The sequence below is a fragment of the Narcine bancroftii genome, chromosome 2, assembly GCF_036971445.1.
Source record: "Narcine bancroftii isolate sNarBan1 chromosome 2, sNarBan1.hap1, whole genome shotgun sequence".
Classification (NCBI taxonomy): domain Eukaryota; kingdom Metazoa; phylum Chordata; class Chondrichthyes; order Torpediniformes; family Narcinidae; genus Narcine; species Narcine bancroftii.
This window is the reverse complement of record NC_091470.1, coordinates 332,328,746-332,348,425: the sequence shown is the minus strand read 5'-3', so window position 1 is coordinate 332,348,425 and position 19,680 is coordinate 332,328,746. Positions and strand designations below refer to the sequence as shown.

The 19,680-nt window shown below is 35.6% G+C and overlaps 1 protein-coding gene across 2 annotated transcripts in view; it reads left to right on the top strand.

The window, feature by feature from the left end:
- The window catches only part of kif9 (kinesin family member 9), a 158,235-nt gene that overhangs the window by 36,476 nt on the left and 102,079 nt on the right, over positions 1-19,680 (top strand). For both annotated transcript variants that reach the window (XM_069922101.1, XM_069922099.1), the window contains one exon: positions 7,126-7,209. In XM_069922101.1, coding sequence (XP_069778202.1) covers positions 7,126-7,209 — 84 coding nt within the window. The remainder of the gene's footprint in view (positions 1-7,125; positions 7,210-19,680) is intronic.

Below are 19,680 nucleotides of genomic sequence, written 5' to 3'. Positions count from 1 at the left end.
CAACATTTTAGTTAATCAGAAAGTAAAAATCAGAAATACAGAATTAAAGTGACTTCAGGGAAGATGGTCACTTCTGCTACTTCTTGTTAAGGGATAGTAGTGATACTGTGGCCATTATAATGGTCATTTTTGATTGATCCATGTCTGGGTAAAGGAAACATGATCAGTCCTGTTTTTTGATCATGACCATTTTAACCCTTATCTGAAAGCATCACATCGTGGAAGTCACAAGTTTCGTAACCCCTATGCAAGGAAGAGAGGAGTTGTGACATCATTCGTATAATGGAACAATCATTTGAAAGCAACTTGACAAGAAATTGTGAGCTTTGAGAAGTCTTATGACAGTGAATCACCTACTTCATAATTACTTCTAAACATTAGTTTAAAGATTCTGAGTTTCAACACAAGATTTCTAAAACTGAACTTTGAATTGACTTTTCAGAATTGTGCCTAAGCTGTAATGGTCCATAAAATTTTAACAAATCCTGTAAAGCTTGTAAAGAATTCTTAGGTTTAGATAAATATATCAACACATTATCTGTGAATAGATTAATTTTGGACTCTCGTTGCCCAACCATAATACCTTGAATATTTATATTTTGTCTAATTGCCTGGGCTAAAGGTTCTATAACCAATGCAAATAAGGCTGGTGACAATGGACTTCCCTGTCTAGTTGATCTGTACAAGTAAATACTTAAGAAATCTGACCATCTGTCACCACCCGCGCAGAAGGATTCATATATAATGCCTTAACCCAGCCAATAAAAGATGGTCCAACTTTAAATCTCTCCAACACTTTAAACAATAATTTCCACTCAACCCAGTCAAAAGCTTTCTCAGCATTTAATGCTAATATCATTGGTTGATTAAGTTGCTGTCTTGACGCATTAATTATTGTAAGTAATTTAGTAATATTATCAGATGAATATCTATTTTTAATAAATCCTGTCTGGTCTACATACACCAATTTTAGTTAAAAAATTAGACAATCTATTTGCTAAAACTTTTGCTACAATCTTATAATCTACTTCAATAAAAATATAGGTCTATAAGAAGCAACCTTCACTGGGTCTCTATCTTTCTTTGGTATAACTGTTATCAATGCTCTCAAATTATTCAGGAAACAACCCCGAATCTGTAACCTGCTTCTACCGTAAATCCATCCTCACCAGGTGATTTACCAATCGGCATAGATTGTAGTGCCTCTTTGAGTTCAAAATCCATAAATTAAGCATTTAGCAATTTTACATCATTCTCCTCCAAAGAAGATAAATTCAACTTAGACAAAAATCTATCAATCTATTCAGTATCTACATTCCCTTCAGATGCATACAAATCTTGATAAAAAGCACAAAATTTCTCATTAATCTTCTGTGGATTATGTGACACCTGAATTTCCCCATATTGCATCAATTGTTCTAGAAGTTTGTTCAGTTTTCAATTGCCATGCCAATCCCTCCCTACCAATTGTCCCCCCCCACTGGCACCTTCCCCTGTGGCCCAACACTTGCAGCTACACCCATTCTCTCATGCCACAGTCTAGAGCCCTATACAAGCCTTTCAAGTGAAGCAAAGCTTCATCTGTATATTCACAGGAGTGATTTACTACATCTGGTGCTCCCTTTGTGGCCTTCTTTACATTGGAGAGACTGGGAGGTTGCTTCGCTGAGCACCTTCACATCAGTGACAGGAATCTCCCAGTGGCCAACCATTTCAATTATGTGTCCCTCTCCCATACTCATATGTCTGCTCATGGCCTCATTTACTATCCCACCAAGACCACCTGTAAATTGGAGGAATAACACCTGATTTTCTCTCTGAACACTTTCCAGCTGGATGGCACTAACATCAACGTCTCCAGTTTCTGCTGACCTATTCTCCCATCTCCCTCCCTTCCCCCTCTCTTCTTTCCCTCAGTTCTCCACCTCTTCCCTCTCTATTCACCTAGCCATTCCACCTCTCCCTGCTTGCTGGAGTGCCCTCCCTTCTCCATCTATGACCGCCTGCCTTCCCTCTCCCCCACCCTTCCCCCAGTTAACTTTTTGTTCGGACACTTGCTGACATTTTTATATACCTTGATGAAGGGCTCAAGCCTGAAGCATCAATTATGTATCTTTATATTTGCAAAGAAAGTGCACTGTTTGACCTGCTGAGTGTTTCCAGCATTGTGTTTTTACTTCAACCACAGTATCTGTTGACGTTTGTGTTTTACTTCTTACATTATTTGAGTTTTCCTTTTTGTGTCATTGCTTTAATGTTAGTGCTACTTACATGATTTGTATGTTTCTTATTTGGGCTTTATGACATTTTTCCATACCTACATTAAGTGCAAGCTGCATGAGTGTATCATTTCATCAGCTCCAAATATCTATCAATGATAGTCCTTAGTTTGATCTTGCATTGTTACCAATCCACCTTAATTCTGATGGAATCACCTTGACTTAAGCAATAAACCCTTGAGTCCTTTTGAGATAAACGAGAAGAACTAACGGCACACGTATTTCTCCAATTTTGGTCCATATGAATTCACAAGCAAACTCATAACAGTCCCAGGATGCTGTTATCCAATCTAATGCATCTTGTACTGATAAGAACAGCAATATATGGTATGCATAGATTTTTAATTATCTTAGTAGCCATTATTAAATATTTTCCTTGAGGTTTGATATATCATCAAAGTAATTGTAGGGATGGTTATAAATTCACATGGCATGGAAACAGGCCTTTAGACCCAACTTGCCCACGCCAATCAAATTGACCCACCTGCTTGTGTTTGGCCCATATCCCTCTAAACCTATCCATATATCCATCAAATGTTTCTTAAACATTGAAATTGTACCTGCCTCAACTACCTCCTCTGGCAGCTTGTTCCATATACCCACCATGCTCTATAAGAAAGTTATGCATCAGATTCCTATTAAATTTCTCCCCCCTCACTTTAAACCTATGTTCTCTGGTTACCCATTCCCCTCTCTGTGCAAAAGACTGTGTTCACCCAAACTATTCTTTTCATGATGTTGTATACCTCTGAGATCATCCCTCATCCTCCTGCTCTCCAAAATATCCTAGTCTGCTCAACCTCTATAGCTCAGGACCCTGGGATCTGGCAACATCCTCATTAATCTTCTCTGCACCCTCTCCACATTGACACCTTTCCTGTAGCAAAGTGACTAAAATTCAATACAATAGTCCAGATTGTGCTTCACCAATGTCTTGTACAACTGCAACATGACCTCACAACTTCTCAATGCTTTGACTAAAGGCCAGTGTGCTGAAAGCCTGTCTACTTTCAAGGTGTATGTTCTTTTACTCCTAGATCTCTCTGCTCTCCAACACTCCCCAGATCCTTACCCTATTCACGCTGTAGGTTTACTCAAGTTAGACTTCCCAAAGTGCAATACCTCACATTTCTCTCTATTAAATTCCATCAACCATTCCTCTGTCCACCCAGTCAAGATCCTACTGTAAATTTTGACAACCGTTTTCACTTTCTACAATACCAGACATTTTAATGTCATCCAAAAACTTACTAATCAAGCCAGGTACGATTTAATCAAAATCATTGATATGAAATATCAATATGATTTATGCAACAAGCCCAGTACCAAATCAAGAGGCATGCCTTGTCATAGTCATAGGCCTCCAGTCTGAAAAATAATCTTGCACCATCACCCTCTGCTTTTTTCCATGAAGCCAATTTTCTATCCATTTGGCCAATTCTCCTTGGAGTCCATGCAATGTAACCTTTCTGAGTACAAATTAAATTCAGTAATAAATAAAATACAAGTGAGATGGCAATTCAAACAGCATCATCAACACAGAGGGAAAAAAAATCACTAAATTCACTAAATCCTAGCTCCAAAAGCAATTTAATCAGAGATTAGATGTATGTGGATTGGAATGCATTTATTTGTGCTTTATGAAATGGAAATAATTTTTAAAAATCACCCATTTCAATACCTTTATCAGACACTGTATCCTTATATTTGAAGCAGCATTGTTGACTTGCTTCTCAATGAATCTTGTAGCTTTTATTATGGTGCTGGATGTTGTCTACATGGACTTTAGTAAGACCTTTGACAAGGTCCCACATGGTAGACTAGTCCTGAAGGTCAGATGGCATTGGATACAGGGTGAACTGACCATTTGAACTGTCTTGATTGTAGGAGACAGAGGACGTTAGTGGAGATTTGTCACACAGATTGGATATAGGGCATCAGTCCTGGTCCACTGTTCTTTGTCATCTATATTAATGACTTGGCTGACAATTATAGTTCACATGGTTAGTAAATTTGTGGATGACACCAAGATTGCTGGCATAAGGGATTATGAAGATTTTTTTTTTAAAGATTACAATGGGATCTGTATAACTTGGGAAGTGGGTCAGGGATGGCAGATGGAATTTAACTCAGACATGTGACATATGCACTTTCTTAGATAAGACAAGGGCAGGAGTTAAACAGTAGGGCCTCAAGGAGCACTTTAAATCAGAGAGACTTGAAGAAACAGGTACATAATTCCTCTGAAGTGGTGGCATAGGTAGGCAGGGTGTTGAAGAAAACATTTGGCATTTTTGTCTTCATTGGTCAAGACAATGAGTACAGTAGCAGGGGCATCACATTTCCACTGAGGGTAGATGAGATACAAACCAGAGGACATGGACTAAAGGTGAAAAAGGAAAAGTTTAGAGGGAACCTGAGAGGAAACTTCTTCACACAAAGAGTGGTGGGAGTATGCAACAAGCTTTCAGCTGAAGTGGTAAATGTGGGCTTAATTTTAATATTTAAGAAGAATTTGGACAGGTACATGGATTGAGAGGTGTCGGCTAGTGGGACTAGGTAAAAAGATGGTTTGGTATGGACTAGAGGATCTGAGGTCGCCTGTTTCTGTCCTGTAATTCTTCTATGGTTCTCGCTACACTAGACGTTAGTGAGATTGTGCTTGGAGTATTGTCTGTAATTTTTGTCACCCAGCTATAGGAAATATACTGTATTATTAAGTGGAAAGGATGCAGAAAAGATTCTCAGGGCCTTATTAGAAGTTTATAATATCACGAAGGATGAAGATAAGGTGATCATAGTCTATTTCCCAGGTAGGGGAATCTAAAACTGGTGGACATAGATTTATGATGAGAAGAGAAAGATTTAAAAGGAACCTGAGTCAATCTTGCATAAGCTGCCAGAGGAAATGGTAGAGGGACGGTGGCTAAAGTCTACATAGGTCCCTTGCAAGATGAGAAAGGAAAATTGATATTGAGAAATGAGGAAATGGCCAAGGGCATTGAACAGATATTTTGTGTCAGTCTTCAAGGTGGAAGACACATCCAGCATGCCAAAGAGTGGAGATAGGAATGCAAAGAGAGGTGAGGGCCTCAATAAAGTAATTGTTAAAAAAAAGACAGAGATGAGCAAACTAATGGGACTGAACGCGAACAAATCCCCTGGTGTTAATGGGATGCATCCCAGGGTACTAAAGTAAATGGCAGGAGTTATAGTTGATGTGTTGGTAGTCATTTATCAAAATTATCTTGTTTCTGGGCAGGTCCCAGCAGATTGGAAGACAGCAAATGTCACACCACTTTTTAAAAGGGATGTAGGCAGAAGACGGGTAACTATTAGCCAGTTAGCTTAACGTCTGTAGTCAGGAAAATGCTTAAATCTGACATTAAGGATGAAATAGTGAGACATTTAGAATGAAGGAGTTCCATCAGGCAGATGCAGCATGGATTCAGAAAGGGCAGGTCTTGTTTGATAAACTTGCACGAGTTCTTTGAGGATATAATAGGTGGAGTTCATAGAGGGGAACAGGTTGATGTTGTATATTTGGATTTCCAGAAAGCATTTGATTAGGTGCCGCACAAGAAACTTATCATAAGATACAGATGAATGGAGCCGGGGAAGTCATGGATTGAGGATTGGTTAACTGTCAGAGGGCAGAAAGTTGGGATAAATGGGTGTTTTTCTGATTGGGAATGTGGTAAGAGGTGCCGCAGGGGTCTGTCCTGGGCCCACAGCTGTTCATCATTTACATTGATGATTTGGAAGAGGGGACAGAGTGTCGTGTAGCCAAGTTTGCAAATGATACTAAATTGAGTGGAAAAGCAAATTGTACAGAGGATGTGGAGAGGCTGCAAAGGATATGGTTAAGTTAGGTGAGTGGGAAAAAGTCTGGCAGATGGAGTACAACATTAGTAAATGTGAGTCATCCTCTTTGATGGGAAAAATAGAGGACAAGATTTAAGTGGTGAAAAACTGCAGCATTCTATTGTGCAGAAGGACTTGGGAGTGCTTGTGCATGAATCACAAAAAGTTGGGTTGCAGGTACAACAAGTTATTAAGAAGGCAAATAGAATATTGGCCTTCATTGCTAGATGAATTGATTTCAAGAGCAGGGAGGTCATGCTGCAACTTTACAAGGTACTGGTGAGGGAAAATCTGGAGTACTGTGTGCATTTCTGGTCTCCACATTTGAGGAAGGATATACTGGCCTTGGATGCAGTCCAGAGGAGGTTCACCAAGTTTATCCCGAAGATGAGGGGGTTCACCTACGAGGAAAGACTAAATCGTCTGGGATTATACTCACTTGAATTCAGAAGAATGAGAGATCTTACAGAAGCATATAAAATTATGAAAGGGATAGATAAGACAGAGGCAGAAAAATTGTTTTTATTGGTATGTGAGACCAGAACTAAGGGACACAGCCTCAAGATTCAGGGGAATAAATGTAAGATGAAGATTAGGAAAAACTCTTTTCCCAGAGAGAAGTGAATCTGTGGAATTCTTTGTCCAGGGAAGTGGTTGAGGCTACTTCATTAAACTTATTTAAGGTTCAGTTAGATTTTTTGCATTAAAAAAAGGAATTAAGAGATATGGGGAAAAGGCAGGTAGGTGAAGTTGAGTCAATAGTCAGATCAGCCATGATCTTATTGAATGGTGGAGCAGGCTCGATGGGCCGGATGGCCTACTCCTGCTCTTATTTCTCATGTTCTTATGTTGCATTCCAAATTTAGACAAGTGCAAGAAAAGTTTAAAGTGATATGATTTGGTTGATGTGGGCAAATTGGACAAAGGGCCTGTTTCTACGCTGCAGAATTCTATAACTATGTGTTACTCTTTCATATAACAGGGTGAAACCAACAGAATTATTGCATCCCATACAATGAATAGGAGCTCTTCCAGATCTCACTGCATTTTTACCATACATGTTGAGGTAAGATGAGTTATCTTTGATTTGCAGACTTTACTAATTTATCTCAACATACATAGATTATTTTCACCTAATACCACCTGAAAACATCTGAAATGTTAGTGATTCATTTAAATTCTGTATATTCTAAGATCCAAGTCAACAGGATGAATTCACAAGCTGAAGGCTTGAGGTAAAGTGAATTCTGACATTTTTTTTGTGTTTATAATACTAATTAACAAATTATCAAGAGGGTAAACAGTGTGGGGGGGGGGGGGGTGGGGTAGTTACGTCATGCAGTAGGTTTAGGATGTAGGAACCTAACCCTCCTGGGAATTAGTAAAAAAAAGTACAGATTAAGAAATGTTTAAGTCCTAAAACATCTTAAAAATACATTTAAACTCCTCTACAATACATTCAACATGCCTCCAAAGAAAGAAGAAGTAACTGCTGCCTTACCTAGGGCCCAACACGAAAAGAAGATCAAGAAGGATTGGAGGCCTGCAGGCACTCAGAAGCAGGGACTTAGCATACAAGCTACTCCCTGGGTAAGTGCTTCTGCCGAGGGGTCTTCCACCAACGTTGCTCCCCTGCAGCTCTGGGGAGATGGTGATGAAGAAGAACCCAGAAGTGCAATAAGCATGCACGAGACTTCGCACATGCACAAAAAACTGGGGTCTTCTGAAATATCATCGGAAGAGGGAGAAGAGGAGTTGGGCTCTCAGCAGACTAGCATCGAAAAAAGAGGATGTTCAGTTAATGAAAATTAAGGTATTGAAAAACCTAAAGCACTTAAAAGAAAAAGCGAAGCAAAAGATATAACGAGAATGGAAATGTTAATTAAAGAATTCCAGGAAATGAGAAGAGAAGTGAGAGAGGAAATAAAAAGAGTTGTGGATGTTGTTAATAAGTTGAAGAAGAAAATTGATAAAATGGATGTGAAAATGAAAAAGTACAGGGAGAAGTGCAACATATGCTTGATAGAGTTATGAGAGTGGAAGATTCTAACACTGCCTTAGTTATGGAAAATCAGAAGCTCCAGCAAAAGGTGGATATATTGGAAAATTTTAGCAGAAGGAATAACATTTAAATAGTGTGTCTTAAAGAAGGAAAGGAAGAGCAAGATCCAAAACCTTTTTTTTTCAAAATGGATTCCTGAAGTATTGGGTGAAGCAAACTTTAAGCAACCTGTTGAGATTGAAAGAGCACACAGAGCTCTCAGACCAAAGCCGCTTCAGAATCAGAATCCACGTTCTGCATTAATTTTCTTTGATACCAAGACAGAGAAAAGATTCTGGCATTAGCAGCAGAAGGAGCTAAGGACAATTTGAGTATGCAGGGGTTAGAGTTCTATTTCATCCTGATATAAGTGCTGATTTATTAAAAAGACATTTAATCCAGTTAAGAAGATTCTTTGCGAAAAGGGCTACAGAATTTTGCTCTGCCATCTGGTAACTTTGAAGATTTTCTTGCCTGGAAGTGAAAACAAGTTCTTTTTAAGTTTTGTGAAAAATCTCCTAATAATTCAGAGGGAATGAAGAATTAGAAGTACAACAGCTATCGACATTTCTGAAGGGACTATACTTACTTTTCCGTTGTTAATCCTTGAAATTTATGAAAATACCTTTTGATTTTTACAATTTTTTTTTAATGTATAAAATGTTTTGAGTCTAAAATACCGGGTTGTGGGGGGGCGGGTGGGGAGGAGATGGGTCTTTAACTCTTACTGTATCATGTGGGTAAATGTGACTCTGGTCACAACCCATAAAATGGAGGGAATTAGTGTTGGCTACTTGACCAACACGCACACGCACGGTATTTTATTGATTATATATAGCCATAAATGTAGTGATTTCCATGCTTTAAAAGTACATTTAATTTTTTTCTTTACTTGGATTGCCGGAGGGAGTGTGCTCTAATACATTGTATATTGAATAACAGAAACAAAGGAGGAGGGACTACAGGCAGAGGTGGAGGAAGGAGTGTGGAATGATGAGTAAAATTGTGGAATTTTAAAATTAATGGGTTAAGAGGGACAGTGAAAAGAAAGTGGGTATTAGCACATATTAAGAAAATGTGAGTAGATTTGGCTTTTCTACAAGAAACACATTTAGTTGAGAAACAACATTTGAAGTTGAAAAGAAGTTAGGTATGTGGCAGCTTCATCGTTTATTTCTAAGACCAGGGTAGTGGCAATCTTGGTGAGAAAAAAATCTTTCTATGAAAATACAAAATGTAGTAATAGACCCAGCAGGGAAATATATGATGACACATTGTCAAATATATTCAGAATTGTGCACTCTTTTAAATCTCTATGTACCAAATGTGGATGATGAAAAATTTATACAGGAAACCTTTTTGAATTTAGCAAAAGCACATAAGAATATTTTAATAGAGGATACTTTTAACTTTTGTCTAGATCCAATTTTAGACAGAACAACTAGAGGAATATCAAGAGCGAAAGCTACATTGATATTGATGAAAGATTTGAATTTAATAGATGTGTGGAGACAATTCATCCTAGAGAAAAATACTATTTTTTTATTCATATAGACATGACACTTATTCTAGAATTTATTTATTTTTAATTTCAGCACAGTTACAGAGAAGGATATTAGATGCAGAATATAAAATGAGAATTTTATCTGATCATTCACCTTTACTGATGTTGATCACAATGTCAGACAGAGATCAGTTTATAGATGGAGATTAAATTCATCACTATTCAAAAATTTTATTAGAGAACAAATACAACTCTTTGGTGATACAAATTTGAACTCTATGAATGATAAATTTATAATATGGGATGCCTTGAAAGCATATTTGAGAGGTCAAATTATGTTTTATGTCAAAAATTAATAAGGATTACATGAAAGAGGAAATGGATTAGAACAAGAATAATGGTCTTGGAAAAAGATTTTCAAAAAAGAAATTCTGAGGATAAACATAGACAATTAATCAATAAAAAACAACAATACAACATACTACAGACCTATAGTAAAGAAAATGCGATAACAAGAACTAAACAGAGGTACTATGAGTTAGGTGAAAGATCACATAAAGTACTTGTATGGCAATTAAAAGCAGAGCAGTTATCAAGAATGATTATTGCAATTACAAATTATTTAAATGTTATGAAATAATTATTTAATAAATGTTAATTACAAACCTCAAGAAATAAATGAATCATTTAATGAGTTTTACTCTAAATTATATAGCTCAGAGTCTTTACGAGATGAGAATAAAATAGATAGATACTTATTCCAGATATATTTACCTAGACAAAACATGGTAGAACAAACAGAATTAAGTGATAATTTTACACAATTAGAAGTGAAAGAAGCAATTAGTTCTTTACAAAGTAATAAACCACCAAGAGAAGATGGCTTCCCAACTGAATTTTATAAAGAATTTAAAAATTTGATTCCAATTTTTATGGAAGTGCTTGATCAAACATCAAGAACACATACACTTCCAGAATCATTTTCAACAGCAATAATTACTGTGACACCAAAAAAAAAACAGAGCTCCTTTGAAGCCTTCATCATATAGACCTATCTCAATGTTGAATGCAGATTGTAAATTATAACCAAAATTAATAAATATGGACCAAACAGACTTTGTTAAAAAAAGACAGTCAGCAGACAATGTGGCTAGATTAATCAACATTGTCCATCTAGCATAAAAAAGAAAAGTTCCAAGTCATACTGTTGCTTTTTGGGGGGATTTTTTTGTTAAAATTGCTGGATAAATTTGGTTTTAGACCAACTTTTATAAATTGGATTAGAGCATTATATAAGGAACCTAAAGACCTAAAGCTAACATAGTAACCAATGGTCAGATTTTTACTTAATTTCAAGTGACAAGATCACATAGAAAAGGAAACCCTTTATCTCCAGCCTTGTTTATATTATCTATACAGCCACTACCAGAAGTAATTAAAAGACATTTGGAAATTAAAGAATTTAAACTTGGCCAAGAAGAGTATAAAATTAGCTTGTTTGCAAATGATGTCCTAATATATTTAATGGAACCAGAGACTTCTTTAAGGAAACTACAAGTTAATTTAGAAGAATATGGTAAGATCTCTGGTTATAAAATAAATTGGGATAAAAGTGAAAGCATGCCTCTTACAGAAGGAGACTACACTCTCAGAGAAATACCCAATTTAAATGGCCAAAATATGGGATTAAATATTTTGTGGTTCATGTAGAAAACAACTAAAAACTTATAAATTGAATTATTTGCCATTACTCAAAAAAGTTGAAGATGATTTTTTAAAAAGGATGATTTTGCCTATAACATTAATAGGAAGAGTTTTTTGAAAATTTTATTTATTGATCATAATAAATTATGCAATAAAAATATGAGTAAATACATAATATTTTACCCAATGTAAACCCTCACCCTTCCAACCCTAACCCACCTACCCCTCCCAACCCCCCTCTAAACTACCCCAAAAGAAAGAAAGAAAAAGATAGAATAGAAGAGGAGATTAACTTACATAACAACCTTCAGTTATTGCCATGGTTTGGTGCAACCCCATCAATTGTGGGGAAAAAAACTATTACAAATTCAATCTCATATATCTCATATATGGGCTCCAAACTTTAACAAAAAAAGAATAATTGTTACCTAAATTATGTTATCTTTTCCAATGGAATACAAGACCGCATTTCCAAATGCCATCGTTGAATACTCAAATCAATCTTATTTTTCCAAGTAATTGCCAAACATTTTCTAGCCATGGCTAAAGCCAATCTCAGAAAAGCAATTTGAGACTTATCTAATTTTAATTCCAAACTCAATTTCTTAATATAACCCAGTAAAAATACCATAGGATCAAGTGAAATTTTAAATTTAAATAAAGCTTCTGGAAGTTCCTTAATTCTATTCCAAAAAGATTTCACTGTTTCATATGACCAAGTAGAATGTAAAAAAGAACCAACTTGTTTATGGCACCTAAAACATAAATCAGAAGAAATAAACTTATATTTCTTTAATTTCTCAGGGTTAAATATAACTGATGAACAAAGTTATAATGAACCAATCTATACCTTGCATTTACAATTTTGGTCATACTGTCTTTGCATAAAGTCATCCAATCATCCTAAGAAATAGATATGGACAAATTTATAAATATCCGGCTTAAGTATTTTATTCTGTAATACAGCATACATCTCAGATATCTTTGGCTTGGCTTCGCGGACAAAGATTTATGGAGGGGGTAAAAAGTCCACGTCAGCTGCAGGCTCGTTTGTGGCTGACAAGTCCGATGCGGGACAGGCAGACACGATTGCAGCGGTTGCAGGGGAAAATTGGTTGGTTGGGGTTGGGTGTTGGGTTTTTCCTCCTTTGCCTTTTGTCAGTGAGGTGGGCTCTGCGGTCTTCTTCAAAGGAGGTTGCTGCCTGCCAAACTGTGAGGCGCCAAGATGCACGGTTTGAGGCGTTATCAGCCCACTGGCGGTGGTCAATGTGGCAGGCACCAAGAGATTTCTTTAGGCAGTCCTTGTACTTTTTCTTTGGTGCACCTCTGTCACGGTGGCCACCGTGATCTCAGATATAAATCCTTGCATAACAGCTTCAGTAAGTAAACTTACCAATTTAGACTGTCTAGGTAACTGTAATATATGCCCCAAATTATCCAACAATAAAGCTCTAACCTGATATTAAGAAAACAAAGTATTCAAAGAAATTTCATATTTCTTTCATTCTTAGAAATGAAATAAAATAAAATAAAATACCCAACCTCATAACAATCTTCTACCAATCTAATTCCTTTCTGTACCCATAGTTTCAAAAGTTTATTATTTAATGGAAAAAGGTTATTTTGAAATAAAGGAGTTTTAGCCGAAATTTTACCTTCAGTACCTATAATTTCTTTCTTAAGTCCATAGTTTCATTAAATGTTTCAACACCAGTAAATTATAACTGTAAAAGCTGAGAATTCCATTTATAAATAAAGTGATCTATCCTCTTCTCATCAATCTGAGATAATTCAATATTAGTCCATACCAAAGGTTTATCCACTTCAAACATCCTATTAATAAATTTCAACTGTGCTGATTCATAATAATTCTGAAAATTAGGAAGTTACAGTCCTCCTCATGCATACTTCCAAGTCAATTTCTGCAATGACACCCTCGCCATTTTACCTTTCCTCACTAAAACATTCAAATCTTTAAAAAATGTTTGAGGAATCCTACAAGGAATAGACTGGAAAAATATTGAATACAGGGAAACATTCATTTTCACACAATTAACATGTCCTATTAATGTTATAGGTAAATCATTCCACCAATTTAAATCATATTTAATTTTAGACAACAAAGGTAAATAGTTCAATTCATATAAATGATTGCAATTACTATCTATTATAATACCTAAATATTTAATCTGATCAGACCACTTTAATTTTGCAATATGCCTACAAAATGAGTAATCCACATAGCCAAAGGCATAATTTTACTCTTATCCCAGTTAATTTTATATCCCGATATTTAATCATACTGCTCCAATCTAGCATGCAGACTCCCCAAAGATTTCAAAGATTGTGTTAAATATATCAAAACACCATCTGCAAATAAATTTATTTTATATTCATCCGCTTTCACCCTAATACCCTTAATATTACTATCTTGTCTAATTAACTGAGCCAAAGGTTCAATGGCTAGTGCAAATGGAGCTGGTGATAAAGGACAGCCTGTCTAGTCAATCTAGATAAAACAAAAGAAGAAGATACCTGTCCATTTTTCTAAGATTTTTAAATAAAGCCTTAATCCAATCAGTAAAAAGAAGCCCAAAATTAAACTTCTTCAAAACTTTAAACAAAAAACTCCACTTCACTCTGTCAAAGGTCTGTATTAATTAAAGAAATCAACTTCACAATATTATCTGCTGAATACAGATTTTTAATAAAACTTGCCTGGTCTACATGAATCAAATCTGGTAAATATTTCAGAAATATACAATTTCTCTTAAAATGTAAGAAATCCATCATTAATTTCCTGAGTAATTATTGAATCATGTCTAATAGCATTTATTGTTCTATTGCTCTGTTTTTAACTGCCATGTTAATACTCTGTGGACTCTTTCACCCAACTCATAATAACGCTGTTTAATTCTCTACAATAACTTCTCAAATTTATAAGTTTGTAGTGACTTTCTAAATTTCCATAGAGTCCTGCTGCAAGTCTTTTTCCAAAATCGCTATCTCCTTCTCCAATATATTAGTCTTAACCATATGTTATTTTTAAAAAAATGTTATCTGTGTAACTAATAATTTGTCCCCACAAATAAGCTTTCAAAGCATTCCCCAAAAAAAATGTACTACCAATCGAATCGACATTTATTTTCAAAATCAACTGCATTTGATCTCTCATAAATTTAATAAATTCAGGATTTCTCAACAACATTAGAATTCAATCTCCAACAATACACATTCTCCACTCTCTCAGAACCAGTACAAGTAATTAGCAACAAAGAATGGTCAGACAAAATCCTACTCTTATATTCAGCTTTAAAAGCTCACCCTTGTAATTGTGCTGATACTAAAAATAAATCTATTGTAGAATAAGAATCATGTCGAGATGAGTAAAATGAAAAATCTTTCCCCTTAGGATTTAATTTCCTCCAAATCTCTACTAGATTCATATTTTAAATTAATGTCATTAACTGTTTAGCCATTTTTGTTCTAACAATCGATTTTGGAGATTTATCTAACAATGGATCTAAGCAACAATTAAAATCTTGACTTAAATTTTTAAAAAATCTACCATAAGTTGCTCATCATCTATATTAGGACCATAAACATTCATTAAAGTCCAAAATTCAAAACATTTTTTTACATTTAACAATCAAAAGCCTACCAACTGCTCTAAGATAACTTCTTATAAATTAAAATAGCAACACCTCTTGCTTTTAAATTAAAAGAAGATGCTATAACTTGACCAATCCAATCTCTTTTTAACTTCTGATGTTTCTTTTCAGTCAAATGTGTCTCTTGTAAAAAAGCAATATCAACTTTCAACTTTTTAATATATGCTAATACCCCTTTCTCTTAATCAGATTATTAAGCCCAATAACATTAAAAGTAGCAAAATTTAAATTTGCCATAAAAAAAATCACATATACATCCCACATAAGTGGCGAAGCACTTATGGCTCTATTACAAACAATTTTAGAGATCTCCTCAAAAAAGAAATAAGAGACAAAAAACCCATAAAGAAAAAAATCCATGAAAAAATACTACAATAATATAATAGTATTACCCCCCCTCAATTGTACCGGAGTGACAAATGCCACAAAGTGGTCAACGACTTCAGAAGGATTGGTAGTCAAACAACCCCTTCCCCCCCCCCCCTGAACAGAACAAACAAAAATAAAACATAATCAGTTCAAGTATGTTAGGCTTCTTCCTAATCTCGGTTAACTTAATCATCATCAATTCCAATATCAATCAACTGTTGAGTTTCCATCTCTCACTTCCCATTCTTCCCTTTCAGAACAAAAACAAGCTGTTGATCTTGCCCCTGCTTATTAACAGGTAAAGAATTAGCAAAAGTGAAAACTTCACCATCATCATTAAAAAACTGAGTTTGATAATCCCCATAAAAAAACTTTAAGCACAGTAGGATAAGGAAAAGCAAACTTATAACCCTTCTTCCACAAAACAGCTTCAGCTGAATTAAATTATTAATGATGTTTAATTACAACTTGACTCAAATCAGCATAGAAAAATACTCTATTATTCTTAACAGGTAAAGGGCCCTGATTGCTTCTGGCATTCTGTATAGCAAGTCTTAAAATCAGTTCTCTGTCATGGTAGCACAAACAACGAATCAGAATGAAATGTGGAGCTTGACCAGGAAACGGCATCCTTCTTATTGTTCGATGAGCTCTATCCAATTCCAGACTAAAACCTTTGGAATCCACCTGCAAAAAACTGAACTGGGTCGGGACATTTAAAATCTTCTGGAAGACCAACAATTTTAACATTATTCCTCCGACTCTGATTTTCCAAAACATCAATCTTTTTCAGCAAGTCATTTTTCTGAATCTCTAAACCAGTAAACAAATCCTTCATCTGTCCCATCCTTTCTTTACAATGTGATGGAATATTTTGAGATGTTTTAGGGAGATAAATTGGTAAAATTAGAGTAGGTTACATGCACACACTTTAAAACAGATCTTATTTGAAATACTGAAAAATTCATATTTAGTGACTTTACAGAAACTATGTAGAATGCTATGCATATTTCACAAGTAGGTGATCATTGAAATTATGTCATGAAATGAATAAACTATTGTCTTGGAAGAGCCAGTTTGTCTGTTTTGGACCTTTTTGCAAGGCTTTTGACTTCTCTGCAAAATGCTCACTCAGAGGTTATTGAAAGGTTTGTTTACCTAAAACAACAGATGAACTAGAAGAAGGAGGCGGTTTTGCAAGTGAGAGAGAGGGAAGGACATGCTGCTGGCAGTTTGGAGTCTGAGATAGAGAGAGACACAGCTGAAACAAGCCAGGAGAAGCTTGTTGGAACTGAAACAGAAGTTGGAAGTGCTATCTGTCTGATGTTTCACTTGGAATAAGTGGAACAGAAAGGAACTCTTTGGTAGCCTTAAAGAAAGAGGTTATCATCTGGAGAACCCTGATGGGGCAAGTTTCATCAGCAAGACATTGAGGTGACTAATGGTGGTACCTCAGTTGTGGAAATCCTGGAACTACTCCTCTCTCTCTGCAAACCTACAAGAACTTTCCTGAGTGGTAAACATTTACCTTTCGAGCACCAAAGCCTGTTGAACTTTATTTGTTAAATTCTGTGCACAGTATAAGAATTGCCTGCAACCAGAGAACTTGAAAGAATGAGAAGTGAGATTGAACTGTGAACTAAATAACTTTTCTTAAGTTTACACACATATTACATACATGTGCGCTTAGAATTAGAAGGGGGTGAAGTTAGGTTAGTTAAGTTAATAGTGACAAGTTAAAGTTTGATTCTGTTTTCAAGTTTAAAGATAATTAAAAACAACTTTTGTTTAAGTAACCATTTGTTTTGGTGAATATCTGTTGCTGCTGGGTTTTGGGATCCTTTGGGCTCGTAACAACACTGGTCCACATCATCTTTACAATCAATAAATGCATCTTCAATCTTCTTAAATTTAATTTGAATCTTATCCACTGCTTTCAGGCACTTAGCCACATCCATTTTAATAGAAGACATTTCACCTTTCATTTCAGCAACTCCTTCACAACTGAAAACCCTTGGCTCACTTGCATAGCCAAATTCTCCATTTCCTTAGATAAATCAGATAAAGCAGAATCTGAAGATGAGGATCAGACTTAAGTTTAAAAGTCTGCCTCATCACAGGCCTACCCTTGAATATAACTGTTTCTTCTTCCATAAGTTGCACCTATTCTTCTTCCAATCCAGCAATATCCTCCTCATCCTCCATCAATGCATGGGTCAGCTCGACCCGACTATAGGTGAGAACCCCACCCCAGCCAGTCTAGGGTCACTGGACTGAGGGAGGTTGGCTACCCGCAGCCTGGGCTGTTTCAAATGTAGCCCGCATGTGCAAAGTTTCACGCATGTGCAGTTGATCTTCTTGATCTGAAGGAGATTGACGTCGGTCACTGGCGCCATCTTGTGTCGCGGTTCGTAAAGTTGGTGCCAGTCAGTGAATTGACACTGCAGTCGAGGCTCCAGAGGCTCCGTTTGTGAGGTAGTGCGAGTTTCTTCAGTAATTGTTGATTGTTTAATGGCTGATTTCTTAGCTATTTGAGTTTTAGTCTTCCTCATGGCTGTTTGTAAAGTACTTCAGCAATATAATCAACAGTTGCAAAAAAATTTTTAAAACTTTTAAACGGGTTTTAAATAGTTCTGCCATGGGGAGGTGTCTTCCCACGTCTTCTCCCTATGCCATCACGCCACGCCCCCATTAATAAGAAGAGTTAATTGTATAAAGATGAATATATTTCCAAGAATTTAATATCTTTCTTAAACCTTACCTATATCATTACCACAAATGTTTTTTTCAAGAATTAAATAAACATGTAAGGTAATTTCTTTGGAAAGATAAAATGTCAAGAGTTTCTATAGAAAAATTAATATAGAAATATAAATAGGGAGGTTTACAACTTCCTAATTTTAAGAATTTTTATCAAGTGGTTCAAATGAGATTCCTTCTTTGAAGAAGTAGAAAAGCCAGCATGGGTTAAAATAAACTAGATAATATAGGAGAGAGGTTAGCAGAGGAATTTATATATAAATGGGACTCAAAATTATTAACCGGGGCTAAGGAGAAACCATTGCTTAAAAACATTTGATTATTATTTGGAATAAGATAAATGATTAAATTGGAACAAAAGGAAGTATATCACCTAAAATGCCTTTGATTCAAAATCAACTTGTACCTTTTTCAAAAGATAATTGATTTTTAATCATTTGGTCCAATAAGAGTATTATAAATATTGAAGACTGTTATGAACAAGTCCAACTGATGTTATTTGAACAATTTAGGAATAAATATGGAATACCTAATAATACTTTATTTTGTTATTTTCAATTGAGACCATTCTTAAGGGAAAAATTAGGTCCAGAAATGTGGTTACCTATTTTTTGTGAGGTAGAAACTCTTATTAGGAGAGGATACATTAAGAAATTTATATCAGCAATATATCTCTTACTGGAGAACAGAACTATTAAACAAGGACTGCATAAATCTGCACAGAAATAGGAGATGGACTTGAATATTATAATTGATGAGTAAAGATGGTCTGATCTCTGTCAAGATAGTATAATAAATACTTTTAATATAAGATATAGATTGGTTCAGTATAATTTCTTATATTAATTATATTTAAGACCACAAAAACTGAGCAGAATGAAATCATATTTATCAATGTTTCAGGTGTGGTGAAGAGATGGGTATGTTTTTACACTTGACTTGATCATGCTCTAAGGTACAACCTTTTTGGGTGGAAGGGTTGGGGGTGCGGTTTGGGATAAGGAGGGAGGGGGAGGGGATATAACCATCATGTAATAAATAAAATTCTCTTCAATTTATACACTCATTGTATTGCATAATGATTTATAAATTACTTGTATTGAATTTTTTTAAATAAAATATTCAAAAAAGAGGGTAAACTCTTGAAAAGATTACGAATCAACCTTGAGATTTTTTTTAATGCCTTACAATTAACCCCAACAATTTTCTGCTGTCTCAATGAACTATTCTATATCAAAAAATTTAAAAGAGGATGCTCACTGACGTACAATTCACTTTGCAACTCCTCAAAATATGAATAGTCCACACCTGCAGTACAACAAGACAGAGGAAGAGAAGCAACGTGTAACATCCATCTGTACATGCCAGGCAATGAATGGCTCTATCAAAAGAAAATCAGATAAATTTTCCTTGACATTCGAAGGAACCAAACAGCCAGATCTTTGACCTCCCATCCGTTGCAGACGTCTGTGTGAGGTGCTGCCTCAA